We start from the raw sequence: 20,540 nt of genomic DNA on the forward strand, positions 1-20,540 counted from the left end.
CACCCCAGGCCACCATGGATGTGCTTTCTTTGTTCTTGTAGTTCTGACTTCTCCAGAACGTCCTGCACATGGGATCGGATAGCATGTGGCCTTCTGCGCCGTGCCGTTGGTGTGAGTCGGTAGCCTCCCGTGGGATGTCCGTACCGCAGTTCACCTGTGCCCAGGATGAAGTACACTGGGTCGCTTCACGGTGCTGCGTCCTAGTCCCTTGCACCACCAGGGAGGCCCAGTACACTGCAATTGGTTCCAGTCTGGAGATACTGCATAGGGAAGCTGCCTCGTGTAATTCTTTTTTTATTTTAAATATTTATTTATTTATGCATACAGGCCAGAGGTGCAGGAGCAGTGAGTGGATTCACCAGAGACAGAGTGGGGAGCAGAACAGGCCGACTGACAAAGTGTACTGCTGAGCGGAGCAATGGGCAGGTCTGCCGCGCCATGTGGTCACCTCCGGGGCGGGGACCAAACTCATGCTGAAGTGGCTTTAGCTTTTAGTGCTGCGCTTTAACCCGCTGCGCCACCCGGGGGGGGCCTGCCTCCTCTAATTCTTACCCTGTGGCCTCCATGTCAGAAGTGCTGGAGCCACAATCCTTGCAGACCTCAGTGCCGTTTCTCCCCCATGGGCCCCACTTCCCTGGTCACGGCTCACCTCCTGTGATTCAGCATCCCGTTCAGTTTCCTTTGCACACCCCAACATGATCTGTATTCCTCCCACAATGAGGTGCCCAAGGCTGAGCGCGTTATTCAGGGGCCTCTAGCATGTGGTAGATGAGCCAGAGCTCCAGGTGTGGTTGAAAGCTGTAACCAAGCACCAGCTCTTATCATTCTGTTGAGAAAACTCAAGATGAAATTAGCATTTTATTATCGTGGCCACATCCTAGTGCCAGCGAACTTGCTGGGAGTAAGTGCAGCCCTCTGCACCCGGCCTGCTGTTGGACCTCACGCGCTGGGACCCTGGCCCAGCGTATTCTCTTACTGCTTTACACCCTTGGTCCTGCTGCACCAGTGTCTTCCAGGTGCATTTGTTGTGTCCAGCATCACTTAAATCCATTGCTGTCTTCTGTACACCCTCACTAGTAAGCTCAAGGAGGACACAGACTGGGCACCACCTCAAGAGCGAGGTAGCCAATCACCAGCATCGGTAAGTGTGGTCCTGACGCCTTGGACCCCCATTTAGCCCGGGGTCAGCAAGCTGGTCCTGCAGAGACCACACAGCAGGTAGCTTTGGCCTCGAAGCCAGCTGCTGTGCCCTATCCTCTTCTTCCCTTTGAAAACAGAAAGCCCAGCAGCCTTCACCCAACAGCCATACTCACACGGGCTCAGACCAGGCTTCAGACCTTGGCGGCCACTTGTTTCTCATCCTGGTGAGGCTATTAAAGAAGGCTTTGCAAATGCCTCCATGGTGAAATCCAGCTCACGTCATATCTGCTCAGTATTCCTGAGACACTGGTCTGGAGCGTAGCAGAGAGACAGGTCAGTCTCACCTGATTTCATCCAAGTGCAGGTTGGCTCCTGGTGAGTGTAGCATGGGGACTTTACCTCTCCTGGCGAATCATGATGATCCTCACCCATGCCTGGCCTTGAGGTTGCTCTTCCTTTCCACACAACCCCCTAAAGCGTGTGTGTATGTGTGTACATGCGTGTACACACACGCATGTGTAACCCATGTGAGTTCTGGTGATTCCCAGAGTGTTACTTAATCCAAGAGAGAAACCTTGAACTCACCCAACACGGAGAGTTCTGACGAACTCCTGGTTCACATTAGATTTGCTCTTTCCATGCTCTTTCTACCTTTTTCAGTCCAAAGATCATTCCAGACAGGAAAGACTTAGAAGCAAAATAGGGTTGATCTCCCACATCGCACCCCTGGCTGAAGGTGGCTGCCTACACATTCCTGGATTCTTTTTGCTGTTCATGTAATAAGGTAGCCACTTTGGTCTCCTACACATTTTCTGGAAACCTCATCTCATGTTGGCATAAGCTTTCTCAGACTGCTCATCACCCATGCCACTCATACGCATAAGAAACTTGCGCGCCCACACTGGTTTCTTTTTTCATGAAGCACTTCTGAAATTGCATAGTCAGAAGAGAAGGAAGGGAAGAGCAGGAAGAGGAAGGAGAATAGTTTTTATCTCCCCATAAGCAATTAACTCTTCCTTGATGAGGCCCCTGTCTCGCTGTGTGACCCCAGCCACAGCTGGTGGGGAGATGGTCCCCACAGGCTGTGAGATAGGCACCCCCGCCTGTCCCCTCCCCCCAGCTTCGTGACCCCAAGGCCTGCAGCCTGGGAGGCAGCCCCGCCCCACTCATAGCAGTACCACAGGGCTTTCTGTCTTAGAAAGACAAATGTTAGACATGACAGAACATTTGCCATTTCAACCAGTGCATTCACTGTGTTGTGTAGCCACCATCACGCTCTGGTTTCAGAACATTTTTATCATCCTAAAGGAAGCCCAGACGCGGTAAGCTGCCACTTCCCACTCCCGCCAGAACCTGGCAGCCAGTGGCCATTCTCTGTCTCTGTGGCTTTGCCAGTTCTGGACAGTTGGTGCATGTGGACTCACAACACGGGACCTTTCAGTGTGACCTAAACAATAGAATGCGTTCCTCAAAGTTCTCGAGAGTGGGAAGTCCAAGATCAAGGTGCCAATCAAATTGGCTTGAGGGTGGGGGTGGAGAGAAGGAGGAAAGGAGAAAAGGAGGAGCATGTAGGACAGACCTGGAGGCCCCACCCTCGCACCTTCATCTAAACCTAATTACCTCCAAAGGCCCTGTCCCAGGTACCACCTCATTGGGGGTTAAGCCTCAACATGTCAATGAAGGGGTTGGGGACACAGTTCAGGCCACCCAAATGCCTTTTTTTTTTTTTTTTTTAAAGATTTATTTATTTATGCATACAGAACTGGGGTACAGGCCAGAGGCTCAGGGGCGGTGAGAGGCTTCACCAGAGACAGAGTGGGGAGCAGAACAGGCAGATCGACGAAGTACACTGCTGAGGGGAGCAGCGGGTGGGTCAGGAGAGGTCTGCCACACCATGTGGTCACCTCCGGGGCAGGCGGGAATCGAACTCATGCGGAAGTGGCTTTAGCTTCTCAGTGCAGTGCTTTAACCCGCTGCGCCACCAGGGAGGGCCCCCAAATGCCTTTTATAAAAACAAGAGTCAAAGTGCTTAGCTATATGAAGCCTAGCTAAGCTCTAAAGAAGTATGAGAAAGAGCAGCTGGATATCATTAGTTAGGGAGTTTACACTATTACTAGCAAGATTTTTAGTTGGCGAGAAAGAAGTATGACTTGGGGAAGGAGAAGCTGGAGCACCCAAGACAGAACAGAGCCAAGTAGGTATCGGGCTGGTGAGGATGTGGCCCCGGAGAGGACTGAGCAGAGCTGCACCCTCATCCATCAGCCTGGCCACGTGCCAGGCACCCGGAGCAGCAGCGAGCATGGCGCTGCTCTCTTGGAGCTCAGTGTCCACTGGGGAGAGACCAGTATGCAACCGCACAGGCAAGGGAATTTCAGGCTGTGATCAGGGCCCTGCAGGAAATAAGCAGGGTGGCTGGGAGTTATGATGAACAGACCCTGCAGGGCAAGGACTGGAGATGCTTCAGGATAGAGTGGCTGCCTAGAAAGTGGCATGTATACAACCTGAAGAAAGAGGAAGCTCTGGCCTTGAAACAAGGGGAGGAAGATCACTGCCGGCGTCAGGAGCCTCAGAAAGAATTAGACGTGCCTGAGGAACAGACCCAGACAAGCCGGTGTGGCTGGGCAGAATGACGAGGAGAGAGACGGGACTGGTGCTTTGTTGCCGAGCAGCAATACGGACTTCATGGGTGTGGGGTGCTCTGAGCAGGGCGCAGTGGCCTCTTGTGCTGGGTGGGGAGGGGTGACCCATTGGGAGGCTCTTCCAGGGATCCAGGGACATGATATGGGTTTGGGTGGACAGAACAGAGGGATGTAGAAGGCGGGGACAGCATCACCGATGAGCGGATGGGAGCGCTGAGGCAAAGCCAGCGGTGGATGACTTCTAGGGGAGCTGAGGAGGAGTAGTCGGCCCGGGGACTGGCAGAAGCTAAGCGTTCAAAGCCTGGGCTTGACTGAGATCACTGTGGAGTAAATTTAACTAGCTGCAGGTCGGGGGCAAACATCAGCAGACTAAGGAAGCCAGGGGGCATGGGTAGGAAGCCAGGAGGCGGCTGGAGGGCAGCAGAGTGTGGCGTGGAGGACCTGGGCTGGCTCCTGACTCCACTGGCTGCCTGTGCCGCTCGGGCAGGTTGGTGGGGAGGGTCAGAAGCAAGTTCCCTAAGTGCGAGGACCGTCAGGAGGCCAAGGCCCTGCTGCTGCCACTGATCAGTGACAGCGGCAGCAGCTCTGTTACTATTATTTCTGATCAAAAGATGAATGAAAAGACTCGACGTAGGGCTCCAGATTCTGAGTATCACAGCTGAGGCCGAAGCAAACCTTCTTAGCGCCGGAGTTCCAGCGGTCCCCTGGGCCTTGCTGGTCATGTGACCCCACAGTCAGGCTTGAGGTCGCGACAGCTGACCGGGGCTGTCTCCACCTTCACGGTGGCCTGCCTCGGCTGCTCTTTGCATCCATTCCCTCTCTGGTTTCTCACCCCTTCTCCCCACCATCTGTCTTGCCCCGCCGCCCCAAAGTGACTGATGATGCCTAGGGTGCCTTTCTGCAGGCACGCAGGAGGAATACTTGCGACCCTGTGTCACCGAGCCTGGCTCACGGGCCCTGGAAGCCGAGGCGGGGATGCTGGCTGGGGCAGGGAAGGCAAGAGCTTAGAGCAGACCCCACGTGTTAGTGGAACCAGCCCTCACCTGTTTATCTCAAGCTTCCAAAGCCTGAGGAGAGGGATGCTGGGTCACCCGTGCCCAGTCCTCAGCCCCTGAGGCGGGCAGGCACGGCAGAGGCTGTGGGTGGTGACCATCTTTGCTGAGCAGACACCTCCCTTCGCCACCCCCACATGCTGTCTTAATTTCTTTTCTCTGCCTCCCTGCCATCTGACTCTCCCTTCCCCTTCACTCGCCTGCTCTGGTTTTCCTTCCCTTCCCTGGGTGCTGGGCCCTCCAGTCCCTGCTTCAGGACCTGCCACCCCCAGCCTGGCATGTCTTCTATGCTGCCCCTGCCATGGAACCTTTGCGAGCCAGCTGGGCCCTGGCAGCCGAAGCACTGGCCCCAGCCAAGAGCTGTGTGCATGACCGGACAGTGCCCAGCTGGCCCCCCGCAGGCCCTGCTCCTGCAGAAGCCAGGCTGAGGGTTTCTCATTGGCTGCAGCCTGGCCCTGGCTGCCCCGGGCTACCCAAGAGTGGAGGAGGGGACGGGGGAGGGAGACTGGGAGAAAGCCGCCCTGCCACGGTGCCTGCTGATAATTGGCTCTCGGAACCAGCTCGGGACACAAGGAACCAGCTCGGGACATAAGGGCCGGCTGGTCAGGAAGTGGTGCACAGTGCTGCTCTTTCAAGGGGCCCACTGCATGGTCTCGGTCCCGTGTGACTCCAGGGAAGTCCTGAAAACAGCATGTTCTTAGAGGTTGTCTCAACCTAGACCGGAGGTGAGAGATTGCACCCCAAACTTCCCACACTCTGCCCATGGAGGGTCCCAGGCACTGCCAGCTCAGAACCCATCGTTTCCTTCAGAGAGAGTCTGGAGAGGGGAGGGGAGGGGAGCTGGCTGTCTCAAGGGACCATGAATCACATACCTGGTACTCTCTCGAGCGGGAAGCAATCCGTTCTTAATAATTTCATGATTTATTGAGACTCTACGTGCTGCCTTAGCAACTGTGGGCTCACAGGGTCCTGCCTTCAGGATTTTAAGCTCAGTGAAGGAGGTAAAACAATATACTTTCAAACACGTGAAGAGAATTAGAATTCAAAAAGAAGGAAGGAAAGAATTTAATGGCCAGAGCGGCCTGGCATGTCTGAAGAAGGCGCTTGGGTCTGTGCGGGGAATACTGTCGGATGGAGGCGTGGGAGGCCCTAAGTGTGCGGAGGCCACTGAAGCTGCTGCCCGGAAACCTCTGCCCTGGCACCATCCGTGTCTCGTTCTGTAGACCCCCAACCAGCCTTTACGACCCAGAAGGCTCTCGAAGTCCCAAAGGCCTTGCCGAAAAGAGGGCAGTGGGCCCGTGGGCACAGCCGGACCTGCCTCTCGGGCACTTCCACAACGGGAAGTGTTGGTTGGAGAACGTTGGGCATGTTGGCTGCAATCTGTGGGCACACCGGGGGGCCTGCCAGAGCTTCAGGACCACAGTGGGGGCCGCCCTCACTGGCACAGGCAGCGCTGGCCTGGACCATGCCGCTGTCGGCTGGGGAGACATGCCGAGGCCTCTGTCCTGCACTGCGGTCTACTGGAGCTACAATGCCAGCCGTCCACGTGCAGTGGCCCACGCTCTCTGGAGGGCATGGAGGAGGTGATCCCTCACACTCGGGATGGAGGAGCCTTTGCATCCTGAGGTCTCTTGTATTCCTGAGGCCGCTGAGGCCTCATCTAAAGGGCGTTTACAGATTCTAAAATGGGCAGAGGCCTGGAAGTCCTCTGTCTGACCCAGCCCGAGCCTGTCAGTGTTGTGCACAGTAACCCTGAGAGGTTGCCACACCCCTGCCTGCAGGCTTCTCAGGGGAATTCTGTCTACCATGAGACAGCTTGACATTCATCCAGACGCTGCTGCCCTGTACTTCTGCCATTGGTGTAGCTATGGTTCCTGGAATTACTCCTCCTTCCACGGAATACTGATATTCCTCCAGGTTTTCTTCAGATCCCGGGTTCATCCAATCAAGGTCATTCTATTTTAGAAGCAATCTCGTTTGTCTGTTTTGTACATAATGCAGAAAATCGAAAGCCGGATAGTGTTTTGTCTGAATGGATCTGCAGAGAACTGAGACCATTCCCTCCCTCATTCTGCACACTGTACTCTTTGTAATACATTCAGAGATCAGACTTGCGCGTTTTGATCATCACATTGCTTATATGAACCTAGCAGCCGAAGGAAACCTAAATCATTTCTACCAGTGCTGCTTTGTGCTCTCTGTCAGTGAGGTTAGATCTAAATTCAGGAATTTTTTCTATGTTAAATTGCATCTTGTGACGTTTAACTCATTTTTCCAGCCTGTGGCAATCACTTGAATTCCGATTCTGTGTCCTGTGTGTCCCGTGTGAGGACCGGAGCGCTGTGTCTCTCGTGGGGATCGCGCTTCAGAACCTAAGCCAGGGGCCACATTGCCAGGTCCAGGCACAGATCCACACTCTCCGGTGGACTGGCCTGGGCGATTCCCTCCGTCCTTCTAAGTCTTCGTTTCCTGGTCTACACACTGGGGATGATTAGTACTGATCCCTCCTTGGAGAATGTGAAATTTTTTTTTTTAAAGATTTATTTATTTGTGCATCCAGAAGTGGGGTACAGGCCAGAGGTACAGGGGCGGTGAGAGGCTTCACCAGAAACAAAGTGGGGAGCAGAACAGGCAGATCGACGAAGTCCACTGCTGAGGGGAGCAGCGGGCGGGTCAGGAGAGGTCTGCCGCGCCATGTGGTCTCCTCCGGGGCAGGCGGGAATCGAACTCATGCGGAAGTGGCTTTAGCTTCTCAGTGCTGTGCTTTAACCCGCTGCGCCACCAGGGAGGGCCCAAGAATGTGAAATTTTAAGCCTTTAATGAGATTACTTATTAGCACAGGCCCTGAGACGCGTTCATTAGCTGTCGTTACATTGATGATTAGCTACTTCTAGTTCCCTCCTTCACTCTTTTAAAACTGGCTCTCCTGCACTTGGCCTCGGTGTGTCCCGTGCTTGGTGTCCCCTAGGCCTGGTGGCCCCCAGGTCTCGCCTCTGTTCTCTCCCAACACGGCTTCAAAACCTGCAGCATCTTCCCTGTGCCTCTCTGCTGTGCTCCCTGTGCTGGGAGCTCCCACTTGCGTGTCTTCTATGCCTATATGTTCTGTGTCCTACTGAAATTCATTCTGTAGCACACCTTCCGTCAGGCTTCTTTCAGCTTCCACTTCGCCATGTCGGTGAAGGCCTCTGTCCCCTCACTACTGAGCTATTAACAAGCTGTCCCCAGCTCCCAGCACCGCAGGGCTGCTGGCGGGCTTCCGGCTGCTGCCCCTTGCTGCTGCTCAGAAGCCTGCTGCCTTCCACACGCAGCACCAGCCCCGTTCTTCCCTCCGGACCCACCCGCCTGAAAGCTGCAGGCCTCACGCCTTTCCGTGGGATGGCCTCTGCGGCAGGTCACTTGCCTGGACCCAGCTCATCACTGTGCAGTTCAGAGCTCATCACTGTGCAGTTCAGAGCTCATCACTGTGCAGTTCAGAGCTCATCACTGTTTCCAGTTGGGCCTGCGGACAGAGGCTCCAGCGGACCAGAGTTAGACTCCGACAGTATGACTTGGAAAATAGCCCTAATTTCCTATGTGCCATTTACATGTAATCTACAAATACACAGATATATAGTTTTCCAGTAAGTGTAAAAAACATAAATGTAAAAAATTAGCAACAAAACAATAGAAAATGTGTCTACTAGTGCGGGAGAATACTTCAGGCAAGGGGACACACCTCTGTGAGGCCACTGGAACACAGAAGACTTAAGACGGCTGGCAGTGAGGGAAACCTCTACACCCAAAGTGAAAAGAAGTGATAACCCCTGTTGCTGATGGAGGTGCTTCTCTATATTGCCAGTGGAAATGTGAATTGTTAGAGCCTGTTAAGAAAACAAGCTGGTGACCTTATTTGGTCCTGATCAAAACAATTGCAGGAAAGTTTTTTGTTTTTGTTTTTGTTTTGTCTTGATACAATAGAGAAGTGTGAGCATTAACCTTTTGATAGTAAGGAATTTTAGAGATCTTAGTATTCTGGTTAATTTTCTTAGAGGGGTTCACACTTAGCTACTTACTGGTAAAATTGATAGAATACCTGGGATTTACCTTGAAATAAACCAGGGAGCCAGGAGTTTGGTGGCTGGTGAGAAAAAGCATGGGTCAGCCAACTACAGGCCGCATCCAGACACCCTTGGCTCTGCAAAGAAAGTCCTGCTGGTCCCGCACGCTTATACGTTACTGCAAGTATCTGCTGAGGCGCCTGTTGCCCGCCAACCACAGACGTTAGTTGCAGGGGTCAGTGCATCCTGCTGAACCTGAGGTTTACTCTTACAGAAAGTACTGTGGCCTCACATCTGCCAGGGAGGTTGTTTGGCTGCGTGTTCACCGAGGTCACTGTTGGGGTCTGGCCATGCTGTGGCCTACTAGGGCCTACTCCACTTTTGTCTCTGTATGTGTTTGGGCTTTTCCATAGTAAAAAGTTTAAAAAAATAAACTGTTATTAAAAAAAAAAAAGATCCAAGCTAAGACTTCTCCCAAAACCCTAAGAAAGTGGCACTATGCAGCTCTCTGGAGTCCATGTGGCATTGCCTTGACGTTTTTGTTACTATTCTCTTTGCAGTATAATGTGGAAGAATGAAGAATGAGTATCAATATATCAATATATCTGAATGTCAAAACTCTAATTCAAATGTCAAGACCATTCCACAAAAAAAAAAGTTTAAAAAGTTAGTTCTGACCCAGTAACCTCCCATCTAGGAGTAGGGATCTGTCCCTTGGAGGTGGGGGGTGAGAGGCGGAAGAGGGGCAGTGTTAATTACTAAAGCTATATGGATAAGCGTGCTCACTAAGCTTTTTCTCCAAAGTTTAAAATAACTGGAAATAAATTGATTGTCTACCAGAGCAAGAATGCTTGAATAAATCCACCCACACCATATGATAAAATGTGTTTTAAAAGAATGAGCTAGTTTTCATCAGTCCATTTAGAGAATTTCTCGAGAGCATTTCAAGTGAAGAAGGCAAGATGTAGGGAGATGTCTATGTAGCAATCTGTTTGTATAGACCAGAGGTAAATGAATCCCTTCTGCGTGTGTGAGCCAGAGAGACCTAACAGACTGTCAAAGAGGATTAGGAATAGAAAGGACATAAAGCAAAAGAAAAAGGAAAAGCCTGCACTTAAAAACCCCTCTGTGCTATGATCCTACCTCCATGATTGTGTTAGATTCACATATATGTTGGCCTTGCTGATTTAAAAAGCTGTGGTTTCAGGAGAGGTCTGCCGCGCCATGTGGGTCACCTCCGGGCTCAAGCGGCTGTGGCCAGCTTCACAGTGCCGAGCTCCAACCCACTGCGCCAACAGGGAGGGCCCCAGAGTTAATATTTTTAATAAAATATTAGAAATAATAGAAATCTGGTTAGGAATTAGAAAATGCCTAATGGTGAGAAAGCAAGAAAGAGAGTGACCGCTGCTAGCCTGGACCAGCCAGAGAAGGCTCCGTGGAAGGTTCTAGTGGTGAGAGCGGGGTCTCTGGACAGTCTTGCTCCCTGATCTCAGGGCCTCTTCCTCCTGCTCCCAGAGAAATAATGTTTCCCCGGGGATGAAAAGCATCCCTTTGTGTAGGCTTTAATTGCCATGTTGTTGAGCCAAGTGGATGAGTGGCAGGCGCAGCAGCTGGGCACAGCCAATGCCAGGCAGCAAAGCCCACTGCCTTAGCAGAGCCCTGGCCAGCTGGCCTGGGAGCCCTGCCCACCTCTGCCCCCAGCTGGGGTCCTGTGCTGGAACACTGGGCCCTAGGGTCTTGGGAGAGCAAGAGAGGAGTCATTGGATGGCGGGAAAGGGCCGGGCTTCTGGGAGGGTCTAGCAACTCAGAAGCGCATTCATCTTAGCCTCCCTCCCCCGCCCCTCCCTCTTGTTTTTCAGACTGTCAGCATCAATAAGGCCATTAACACGCAGGAAGTCGCTGTAAAGGAAAAACACGCCAGAAATATCCTTTTGGATCCTGCTTAGAAGGCTGACCCTGGGGAAGGGGTGTCAAGTTATGGGGACTAAGGTCAGGGAGAAGCATCCTTGCTCAGCGGAGCAGGGGACCCCCCACATAGGCCGGGTCCGCCCAGGCTGTGAACCGCATTGGCTGGCAGCCACCTCAAGCCCTTGCCTCCTTGCCTACTGCCCTGCCTCTCTCCTGGGACTGCAGCTTTTCAGAACCTCTGAGTCATTTGAAGTTACCCTCCTAGAGATGTTTCCTGAGGCACAGAGGGCTGCTCACTGGGTTGCCAAAGTGCTCCAGACCCCGCCCTTTGTTCTAGCAAGACACTACCAGCCCCTTGGGGACATGATCACGCCCCTTCTCACCCCCAAGCAAAGCAAAGGGCCTCGCTGCTGTGGTTGGCCTCATGTCCATGCAGTGGTTCAACCATGGAACTAGGGCACCTGTGTGAGCAGGTTTACCCTGAACCAGAAGGGGGAGAAGCAGAGAACCTCAAGACAGAGTAGGACACGTTGACTTGAAGGTCTTCGCCACCCAGCCCACCACGTGTCTGGCTGTCCCGAAGCAGCTGGACCAGCCAGCCTGCGAGGCTCTGGTCTGTGGGCGACCACTCTCCTGACTCGGCTTTGGCAATAAGTGAATGGGGCCCTTGGGGTCTGCCCTTGAGGTGTGGCGTCTGAGGGCTGGAAGGCTTGCTCAGCAAGGGCCCCTGCAAAAGACATGGCCCTCTTTGGGGAAAGTGTGATAAAGTGGATTTTATTCGAGGAAGACACTTTATCTCCACCTGCCCAAGAATTGCCAGACTGAGTTTGCAGAGGTGAGGTGTGGCCACTCTGAGCCGTGTCCTTGGAACAGTGCACAGTCCTGTGTGGGCTCCAGCCCAGGGGCTGTCATGGGGCAGCGCCTGCACCTTTGTTTTCCATGACCCTCCCTCACCGTGCATACTGGGCACCCACCATGAGAAAGGGGCGCAGACCTTCTGGTCTGTGGTCAACCGGCTGCCTCTCTCCAGCAACGCCGTGCTCTGCTGGAAGTTCTGCCACGTGTTCCACAAGCTCCTCCGTGACGGCCACCCGAATGTGAGTCCCGGGCCACGGCTGCAGGGTATGGGCGGGGCGCTGGGGCCGTGGGGGGTGGTCGCCTGGGCCTCAGGGCCGCCGTCCACACCCACACTGAGGACCCAGTGGCCCCTTTTCCTGGCCTCTGGGTCAAGGATTAGGGCCGGTTGGTCGGTGTCCCATCAGCCTCTCCTCGGTCCCCAGACCCAACTTCTTTTTTTTTAATGAGTAATATAGTAGTTTATTTTTACATCATTTTGTGCATTTTCCATTTCAGTTGCAATCCCCATGGGCTTCCCATCACCAGATCACCCCTGTGCCATCACCATAGTCCAGTGCATTTCCCTCCCCCCACTATTTTTGATCCCATTCCCCACTCCACCCCCATAAAATGTCTCTGGTACATAGCTGTTCATTATTATTATTTTCTCCCCTTTAAACTCCTTTCAACTCCTGCTATGAGTGAAACCATCCGGTATTTTTCCTTTTCTTTCTGGCTTATTTCACTAAGAGTGATCTTTCCCAGCTCCATCCATGTTGCTGCAAAAGGCATGTGTTTTATTATTATTATTACTATTATTATTATTATTATTTTTTTGGTTGCTGAATAATATTCCATGTGTATATGGACCACATCTCCTTAATCCTGTCATCTACTTTTGGGCATTTGTGCTCTTTCCATGTCTTTCCAATTGTAAATAAAGCAGCAATAAGCATAGGGGTGCAGGTGTCTTTTTGAATCAGTGTTTTCGTGTCTTTTGGGTAGCCCCAGACCCAACTTTTAAGATCTGTACCCTCTTCTTTCTTCCCTCCCCAGGTCCTGAAGGACTCTCTGAGATACAAAACCGAGTTGAGTGACATGAGCAGGATGTGGGTGAGTCTGGAGCTGTGTCTGCAGCCCCCTTGCGCCTGCCTCCTCATCCCTCCCCAGCTACACAGAGCAGGGACTGTGGCGTGGAACAAACGTGCACCTCGCGACTCGTATAGGCCTTGTCTCCCGGGCCACAGGGAAGCCGTGGTTGCCTCCACATAGTGCCACATTATCCACATTCCAACCTGGGCCCCGGAAGCTGTGGAGAAATCCTCTGTGCCTGGGAACATCGTCTGCGACAGAACCCCATGTCGCAATGCTCCCCAGGTTTGGGACCCCTTAGCACTGCCCTGACCGAAGTTCCCACCTCTTTCCCTTCCACGGCTCCCACTGGGGTCACAGTGATTGAGAAGTAGCACCCCAGTCTTTATGCCGGCGCCTCCTCTTTCCTGTCTGGGGTTTCTTGGCGCGGAAGGTGGCCACATCAGGATCAGCAAAGAGTGTTCTTACACCCTCACGAGAATCCCTAGGGTCTGATATCCAAGAAGCATGTGTGTAGGTGAGGGGTGACCCGCACTCAGACGAAGCGCCCCAATTGATTCCTGGCCGCCGCTGGTTGAGGACTACCGTGGTCCTGTCCTCCCCGTTCGCACCCGTGTCTGTCTGCACTCTCAAAAATCACGACTCTGGCCCCATTACAGATGAGGACCCAGGCACCCAGGGAAGAAAGCAGCTCTTCCCTGGCCACAAAGCTCGTAACCTGAACAGGGCTGTTTCCCCCACATCTCTGCGCTGCGCCCAGAGAGCATTCTGTCACATCCCTGTAACTTAGAAAGCTTTTTTGATCTTTTGCCCTTTTTTGGTAGAATTTGACCCCATCTTTTTCCCATCCTTTTCCTTTCAACTTTCTGTATCCTTATATCTTAGAGTAGCACTTGTGAATAGCAATTAATTGAATTTTGATGTTGTCTGTTAACTGTGCATGTAACCCCATTCGCATTTGTCACAATACATGTTATGTTTAGATTTGTATCTCCATCTTATTTGGTGCTTTCTGTTTGTTCCATCTGTTCTTTCTTTCTTTTTTTTCTTTTCTAGTTCCTTGCTTCCTTTTGGTGTTGATTATTTTTTCCATTCCATTGTTCCCTCATTACAGGTTGGGAGGTTTTTTTACTAAAAACCCACTTTTACGTTTTGTATTTTGGATACTAGCTAATGATGTTAAAATGCATGTTTAGGGCCCTCCCTGGTGGCACAACGGGTTAGGATGCAGCACTGCAAGCTAGCCGCAGCCTCTTCAGTGCGAGTTCGATCCCCGGCCCCAGAGGTAATCGCATGGCGTAACAGACCTCTCCTGGCCTGCCCGCTGCTCCCCTCTCTGTCTCTGGTGAATCCTCTCACTGTCCCTGCACCTGTGGCCTGTACCAATTCTGTAGCATAAATAAATAAATCTTTTTTTAAAATGCATGTTAGTTTATCAAGGCCTAAAAGATGTATCTTCATCTTTTCCTGTGTAACAACACAAAGATCTTAGAATATTGTAACTCTGCTTATTCCTTCTTTTATGCTATTGTTGTCTCATTTTAATTTTGATGGGTTTTCTTTTCTTTTTGAGGTGAGAAGGTTGGGTTTCTTTTCAGACTCTATAAGATATTTTATTTTAATTATTTTCCCCTGTCCTCTTCATCTCTTCATTTCTCCTTATAGCTCAGTTCTTCCATCTAGAGGCACTTTTTTCTGCCTGAATTATTTCCTTCAGAATTTCCCTTGCTGAAATCTGCTGGTAGCAAACAACTATTTTTACTTATTTGAGAATATACCATTTTGTCTTCCCACCAACAGTGAATGAGAATTCCTGTTGCTCCACCTTTTTGCTCGCATTTGGTATTGTCAGCGTTCTGGATTTTGGCCACCCTGATAGATGTGTGGTCTGTCTCGTTGTTTTAATTTGCTTTTTCTGGTGACATGACATGGAGCTTCTTTTCTTAGGCTTATTTGTTACCTGTAAACTTTCTTTGAAAAAGTGTCTATTAAGGTCTCTGACCCATTTTTAAAAATTTTTTTTCTTATTATTCAGTTTTAAGAGTTCTTGGTCTATTTTGGATGTACCCTTTTTCAGATGTCTGTTGCAAATATTTCCTTCTAGGCAGTGGCTTGTCTTATCAGTCCCTTGATACTGTCTTTGAGAGCAGTTTTTCATCTTAAGGAAATCCAGCTTATTAGTTATTTCTTTCACTGGTTGTGTCTCTAAAGTGTATCTAAGGTGGCATCACCATACCCAAGGTTATCTCGGTTTTCTCCTGCGTTATCTTGTGATCCTTCCATCTTTTACTTCTTGATCCTTATTTTCTTATGAAATGCAGTTGTCTTTGAGGATGAGCTTATTTTTGCATTTTCTGCTTTTTTCTTTCTAATTTTTCTATGACTTAAGTGTAATGTAAAAGTAATAAAATGAATTTTCATTGAAAATGAATACATTATTAAATCCTGTTACCTTTGCATGGATATAGTCTATAACTTCCTTGATTACTCACCTCTCTTTAGTGCCCTTTGAGGTATATTTCAATGCTATAGAGAATATAGATACAGTTAAAAGAAAACATAGACATCAAAACTCATAGTGGAAACACAGCTACTCAGTTTTAGGGGTTCTATCCTTTTTTGCTGGAAGTTGCCAGCATTACTCTGCTGATCCTAGCTTCTGTGTGAGCGCCCAGGACATGACAGATTCCCTGGGAAGGCTTATTCTTCACCAGCGAGGACTGATCCCATTTCAAATCCCCAGCCCATGTAGAGCGATTAATCTGTTGGAGCCTCTCTGGAGGAGGTATTTCCTCTCCTGTGCTTAGAGACAGAAGAAAGGAATTAGTCTATAGACTGTGGTTACTAAGAGTGGGAGATATAACATCCTTAAACAAGAAGCTTTCTCTTGAATTTACCCAAAAGAAGTTCTCTTGTTTGTACCTAAGATTATACGGTAGAATATTCATTTAAACATAATTTATAATTTTAAAAATGTGCCTGTAGTGAAAATGTACAACAGTAGGGAATTAGTTTGATAAATTACTGCACATACTATGATGTATTGGGCAGTCACTAAAAATAATGACACAGGAGAAATTTTAAGCAGATGGGAAAAATTGCAGTGTATTAAAATGAAAAAAATTTTTGGTTCTATTTAGAATATACAGCACAGAGAATTTTTAAGGCATTGAAACTACTCTGTATGATACAGTAATGCTGGTTATACATTATATATATTTATTAAAACTCACAGAATGTACAATATCAAGGTTGAATCCAGAGGGAGACTTTACTTTGGGTGATAACAGTCCATAATAGGTTCACTAATTGTGTTACTCTGGTGCATGATATTGGAGGGAAATTGTGGTGGGGTCCCCATATACAGGAAATCACTGCTTTCTGTTGAATTTTGTTGTGAACCTAAAACTGCTCTAAAAAATAGTCTTTTTTTAAAAAAAAAAAGATTAATTTATTAATGCATACAGAACTGGGGCATAGGCCATAGGTGCAGGGGCGGTGAAAAGTCTCACTAGAGACAGAGTAGGGAGCAGAACAGACAGATCGAGGAAGCATATTGCTGAGGGGAGCAGTCGCCAGTCAGGAGAGGTCTGCTGTGCCATTTGGGTCACCTCTGGGGCCGAGGATCGAACTCGCACTGAAGCGATTGCAGCCAGCTTGCAGTGCTGTATCCTAACCCTTTGCACCACCAGGGAGGGCTCATAAAATCTATTTAAATTGAAAAAAATCAAGTGTCATTTTGTACCTGAAAATATTGGCCATGATTATATCTGGTTAACATTAAGGGTGATTTATTTGTATATGTGCATTTTTTTTTGGAAGATTTATTTTTATTTATTTGTGCATACAGAACTGGGGTACAGGCCAGAGGCTCAGAGGCTTTGAGAGGCTTCACCAGAGACAGAGTGGGGAGCAGAACAGGCAGATGGATGAAGTACACTGCTGAGGGGAGCAGCGGGTGGGTCAGGAGAGGTCTGCCGTGCCACGTGGTCACCTCCAGAGCAGGCGGGAATCGAACTCATGCAGAAGTGGCTTTAGATTCTCAGTGCTGTGCTTTAACCTGCTGTGCCACCAGGGAGGGCCATGTATTTGTGCATTTTTTATATTTTGCAAATTTTCAACAGTAAACATGTTATTTCCATAATCAGGATAAAAATTCTTTAACACAGAAGTCTTGGCTGTAGGTCTCTCACCCCAGATACCTAATACTGATGCCATTATTTCTTTCCTCGTTCCAAAAGGGTCACTTGAGTGAGGGGTATGGACAGCTTTGCAGCATCTACCTCAAACTGCTGAGAACGAAGATGGAGTACCACACCAAAGTGAGTCTCTCCCGCCGCCACTGGCTTCCCCTTCGCCCCCAACCCCTCACCACTGTGCCCCAGTGGGATTCAGTGAGTGAGTGATAGAATGAACCACAACCGGAGCAGATTGAATAGCACACAAGGCCGCTGTCTGACGGAGAGTCAGGAATGAGGCCGGCCCTTCCTCTTTTGAAACTGGAGGACAGGAAGGACAGCTGGGTGCATTTGCAGGAGGAAGGGATCGGGAAGCAGGCTGCCGAGGGAGGTGGTTCCAGTGATGAAAGAAGCAGGCACGTGCTGTGTGAGACAGCCTGGGCCTCAGACACCGGGGCTGAGGGGGAAGAGGAAGCCATGAGAGCATGAGGCTGAGGACGCTGAGGCCAGAGGGCATGCGTTTGTCTCCACACCAGCTGTAAGCCCATCTCCAGGGACCTTGGGCAGCCAGGCCCTGGATGTGAGCCCAAGATTCAGGCTCACCAGGTTTTAATAGCACCGGAAAAGGCAAGTCACGGTCACCCTCATAGCGTCCAGCTTGAGCCAGGGAGTATGGCAAGAGGCTGCCCACCGACCAGAAAAGCAGGGTTGCTAAGGAGCGAGTGTGGTCAGATGGAGGAGCAGGAGTGATGGGCCAGGAGCAGGGAGGGTGGGGGGAGGCAGAGGGCTGGCAACGTGGGAGCTCTGTCTTCAGAGTCTGAAATGTTCACCTTGGAATTTAGAAACGCCCCTTGACAAGAAGGTCACCCGTCCCCACCCATCCCTTGCCATGGTGTCCCACCCACTCTGGACAAACCATGCTATATTAGGGCAGACTATGCAGATACCACACAGTGATCGCTGGTGTGCAGGATTTCTCTTGTGTGGGAATACATGACGCAGCATTCCCTACCTCAGAGTGTGTTTTACTAATCAAGTTTTTCTCAAGGTGGTAGAATGGGTTTGCCCTTTCTCAAAATAGCAGCTTCTTCAGGAAAAGACAGTGGGAGGCCCGGACAGGATTCAGAGGGTATGAGCCTTGTGGGTGGCCAAGGGCCGGTACCTCTCACACGGGGGGGGGGGGGGCAGAACAGGCAGATCGACGAAGTACACCGCTGAGGGGGGGGGGGGGGGGTCATCATCCCTCTGGAGAGCAGCGTTAGAATGTCCAGGCCACAGGCGGTCAGAGAGGACCCTCTCCTGATTCTGAGCAATGAAATGGAGGCTTCACTTCTGATGATGGTAGTGGATGGTAGTTGCTGTGAGCAAACTGAGGTGCCCGTCAGTACTGGGGGGGCAGGGTACATGCTGATACCATCTCCCTGGATTCCCATTGCTGCCTGAGCCTAGTGCAGATAGTTTGATTGAAATTGACTTAATTGGGCTGATTGGAGAGCTCTGAGCTACCCTGCTCTGATTCCTTCCTTGGCCCCCCTACCAGAACCCCAGGTTCCCAGGCAACCTTCAGATGAGTGACCGGCAGCTGGATGAAGCTGGAGAAAGTGATGTTAACAACTTGTAAGTGGCCGTCCTCATGCTCTGGACCTGTGGGGAAGCTGTCTCTTCCTGTTAGTGTTTCAGGGCCTGATGGCAGGGGACAGGGCTGGAGTGGGGCCTAAGCCGAGGGTGGTTTGGCCTCTGGGCCCCACTGCTGGTGCCTCGCTCAGCACGGCAGGGCTCTCTTCACGGGCACCTGCTCCGGATGTCCAGCACGGTGCCTGACCTCTCCCTTTGCTGCTGCAACTGTGGAATTTGTCCTGCTTGGTCTTCAGATAGCTTCAGTACCCACTAAGGAGGGGGCTTAGAATTCGAGCAGGCGTGTGTGCGTCCATGTCTGTGTGCATTGTGCACACTTGTGTGAGGGGGTGACGCTGTGTGCATACGTGCATGTGCACGTTGGGGACAGAAGCAGTGGGGGGAAGGGACAAGTGACGTGCTGACCCCGAGCTGTGGGGTGTAAGCTCTCTTTCCTCTCGGGTCCAGCTTCCAGTTGACAGTGGAGATGTTTGACTACCTGGAATGCGAACTTAACCTCTTCCAAACTGGTGAGTCTCGCCCTCCCATCTGGCTCAGGCTCTCATGAGCGAGGCCTCGTGCCCAGCCTTGCTCCCTGCTTGGACCGACCGGCCCGGCCACAAGTCGTGTGGCATGAGGGGCAGAGAAGACAGGCTGGTCACACCCTAGCCCTGCTCTCAACTGTCCTTCCGGCAGAGGGCCTGCCGCTCTGGGCTATTTTCAGAGCTGGCGATCTCACACCTGAGCAGAAAGACAACGCTCCCCACCCTGCCAGCCTCCCCTGAGCCCAGAGCTCCAAGCACAAGATGGATCCCGCCTCTTTGACAGCCCTGGACCTGTGACCCCAGCTCTGGCCGGTCCGTTGACCCAGCCCCGTCTGCTACTCAGAGCAGGGCTCGCGCGTGGGGGCCTCCTGCTCGGGAGGAAGGGCTCCTGTCTGCGCCACGGTTGGCAGACGGCAGAGGAGTGGCTGAGTTGTGTGATTGCCCCGAGTCCACATGAGCAGCCCCCAGAGTCCCTTCCCGCTAGCCACCCCTTGGGGCTCCCAAGTGTCTGCAGGCCGCCAACCCCTAACCCTTCCCTGACGAGACTCAGGAACGGTGTCCTTCTCTCCAGGGCCTCTCTCCCACACCTCCCAGCAGGGCTCCCCCTTCTTCCCTTGGGGTCAAGTCAGTTTTCTAAGATTCAAGATGTTCCATGACAAGCGTCCAGTTCGGTGAAAGGGAGCCCGTGCTTCAGTGTCTGTGCCCAGCACCGGGACACGAAGGCCCACTCTTGGGGCTTGGCTTCTCTCGGGAAATACCCTACCTTCCAGTTCTTCGGCTTGCCACCTGTGCACCTGTACTTAGAACTGGCCTGTTAGGTCCCAGACAGACTCAACATACAGAATTCTGAATACTGTGGCGAAGTCATCCAATGCAGGATATAAATAGAGAAGCCCCAGAACCCTTAGAAACCATGGCTTGTGACAGAAATAAGAAGATACTACACCTACTAGCAACACCTTACAAAAGTTGATAGAGAGATAAAAATATAGTCCTTGCCCTCCGGCATCCCCAGCCAGATAGGAGAAACGTGGTTAGGTTTTTGTTTGTTTTTTAAGCATCTGGAAATGTTTTTAAAGCATTTGGAAGTGTTTGCATAAAAGATAATGCAGTCATTTGGATATGCTCGGGGGAATACGTCTGAATTCCTTGATATGGGCTTTACTTGAAGGCAGATTTGAGTGATGGTCTTGGGGTCATCATGCTGGGGAGAGTCCAGTTGACCCAAGTTCTCAGACCTAGCCACCTTCCCGGAGCCTGCTTCCCTGCCTCCGCTGCAGAGGTTAGGGGAGAACAATTCGATTGTTCCGACCTTTGCCGTTGTTCCTCTTAGACCTGCCAGACAGCTGGAGTGAGTGAGCAGGGGTGGTGATAATGTCGATAGGCTTGAGTAGCCGGGAGCGCAAGGGTGTGGTGCTGGGAAGCCCCCAGTGGCCAGCTCAGCCCCCCCTTCTGCTCCCACATCCATGACACCTCCTCTGTTTCCAAGTGCACTAAT

The 20,540-nt window shown here is 51.1% G+C and overlaps 1 protein-coding gene across 3 annotated transcripts in view; it reads left to right on the forward strand.

Annotated features, from left to right (window-relative positions):
• The window catches only part of HIP1 (huntingtin interacting protein 1), a 120,452-nt gene that overhangs the window by 72,694 nt on the left and 27,218 nt on the right, over positions 1–20,540 (forward strand). For all 3 annotated transcript variants that reach the window (XM_004688281.2, XM_012729039.1, XM_012729040.1), the window contains exons 2-7: positions 10,728–10,791; positions 11,731–11,873; positions 12,670–12,726; positions 16,947–17,027; positions 18,424–18,500; positions 18,966–19,027. In XM_004688281.2, coding sequence (XP_004688338.2) covers positions 10,728–10,791; positions 11,731–11,873; positions 12,670–12,726; positions 16,947–17,027; positions 18,424–18,500; positions 18,966–19,027 — 484 coding nt within the window. The remainder of the gene's footprint in view (positions 1–10,727; positions 10,792–11,730; positions 11,874–12,669; positions 12,727–16,946; positions 17,028–18,423; positions 18,501–18,965; positions 19,028–20,540) is intronic.

This window comes from Condylura cristata, unplaced genomic scaffold (genome assembly GCF_000260355.1).
Source record: "Condylura cristata isolate star-nosed mole 26May11 unplaced genomic scaffold, ConCri1.0 scaffold00024, whole genome shotgun sequence".
Lineage (NCBI taxonomy): Eukaryota > Metazoa > Chordata > Mammalia > Eulipotyphla > Talpidae > Condylura > Condylura cristata.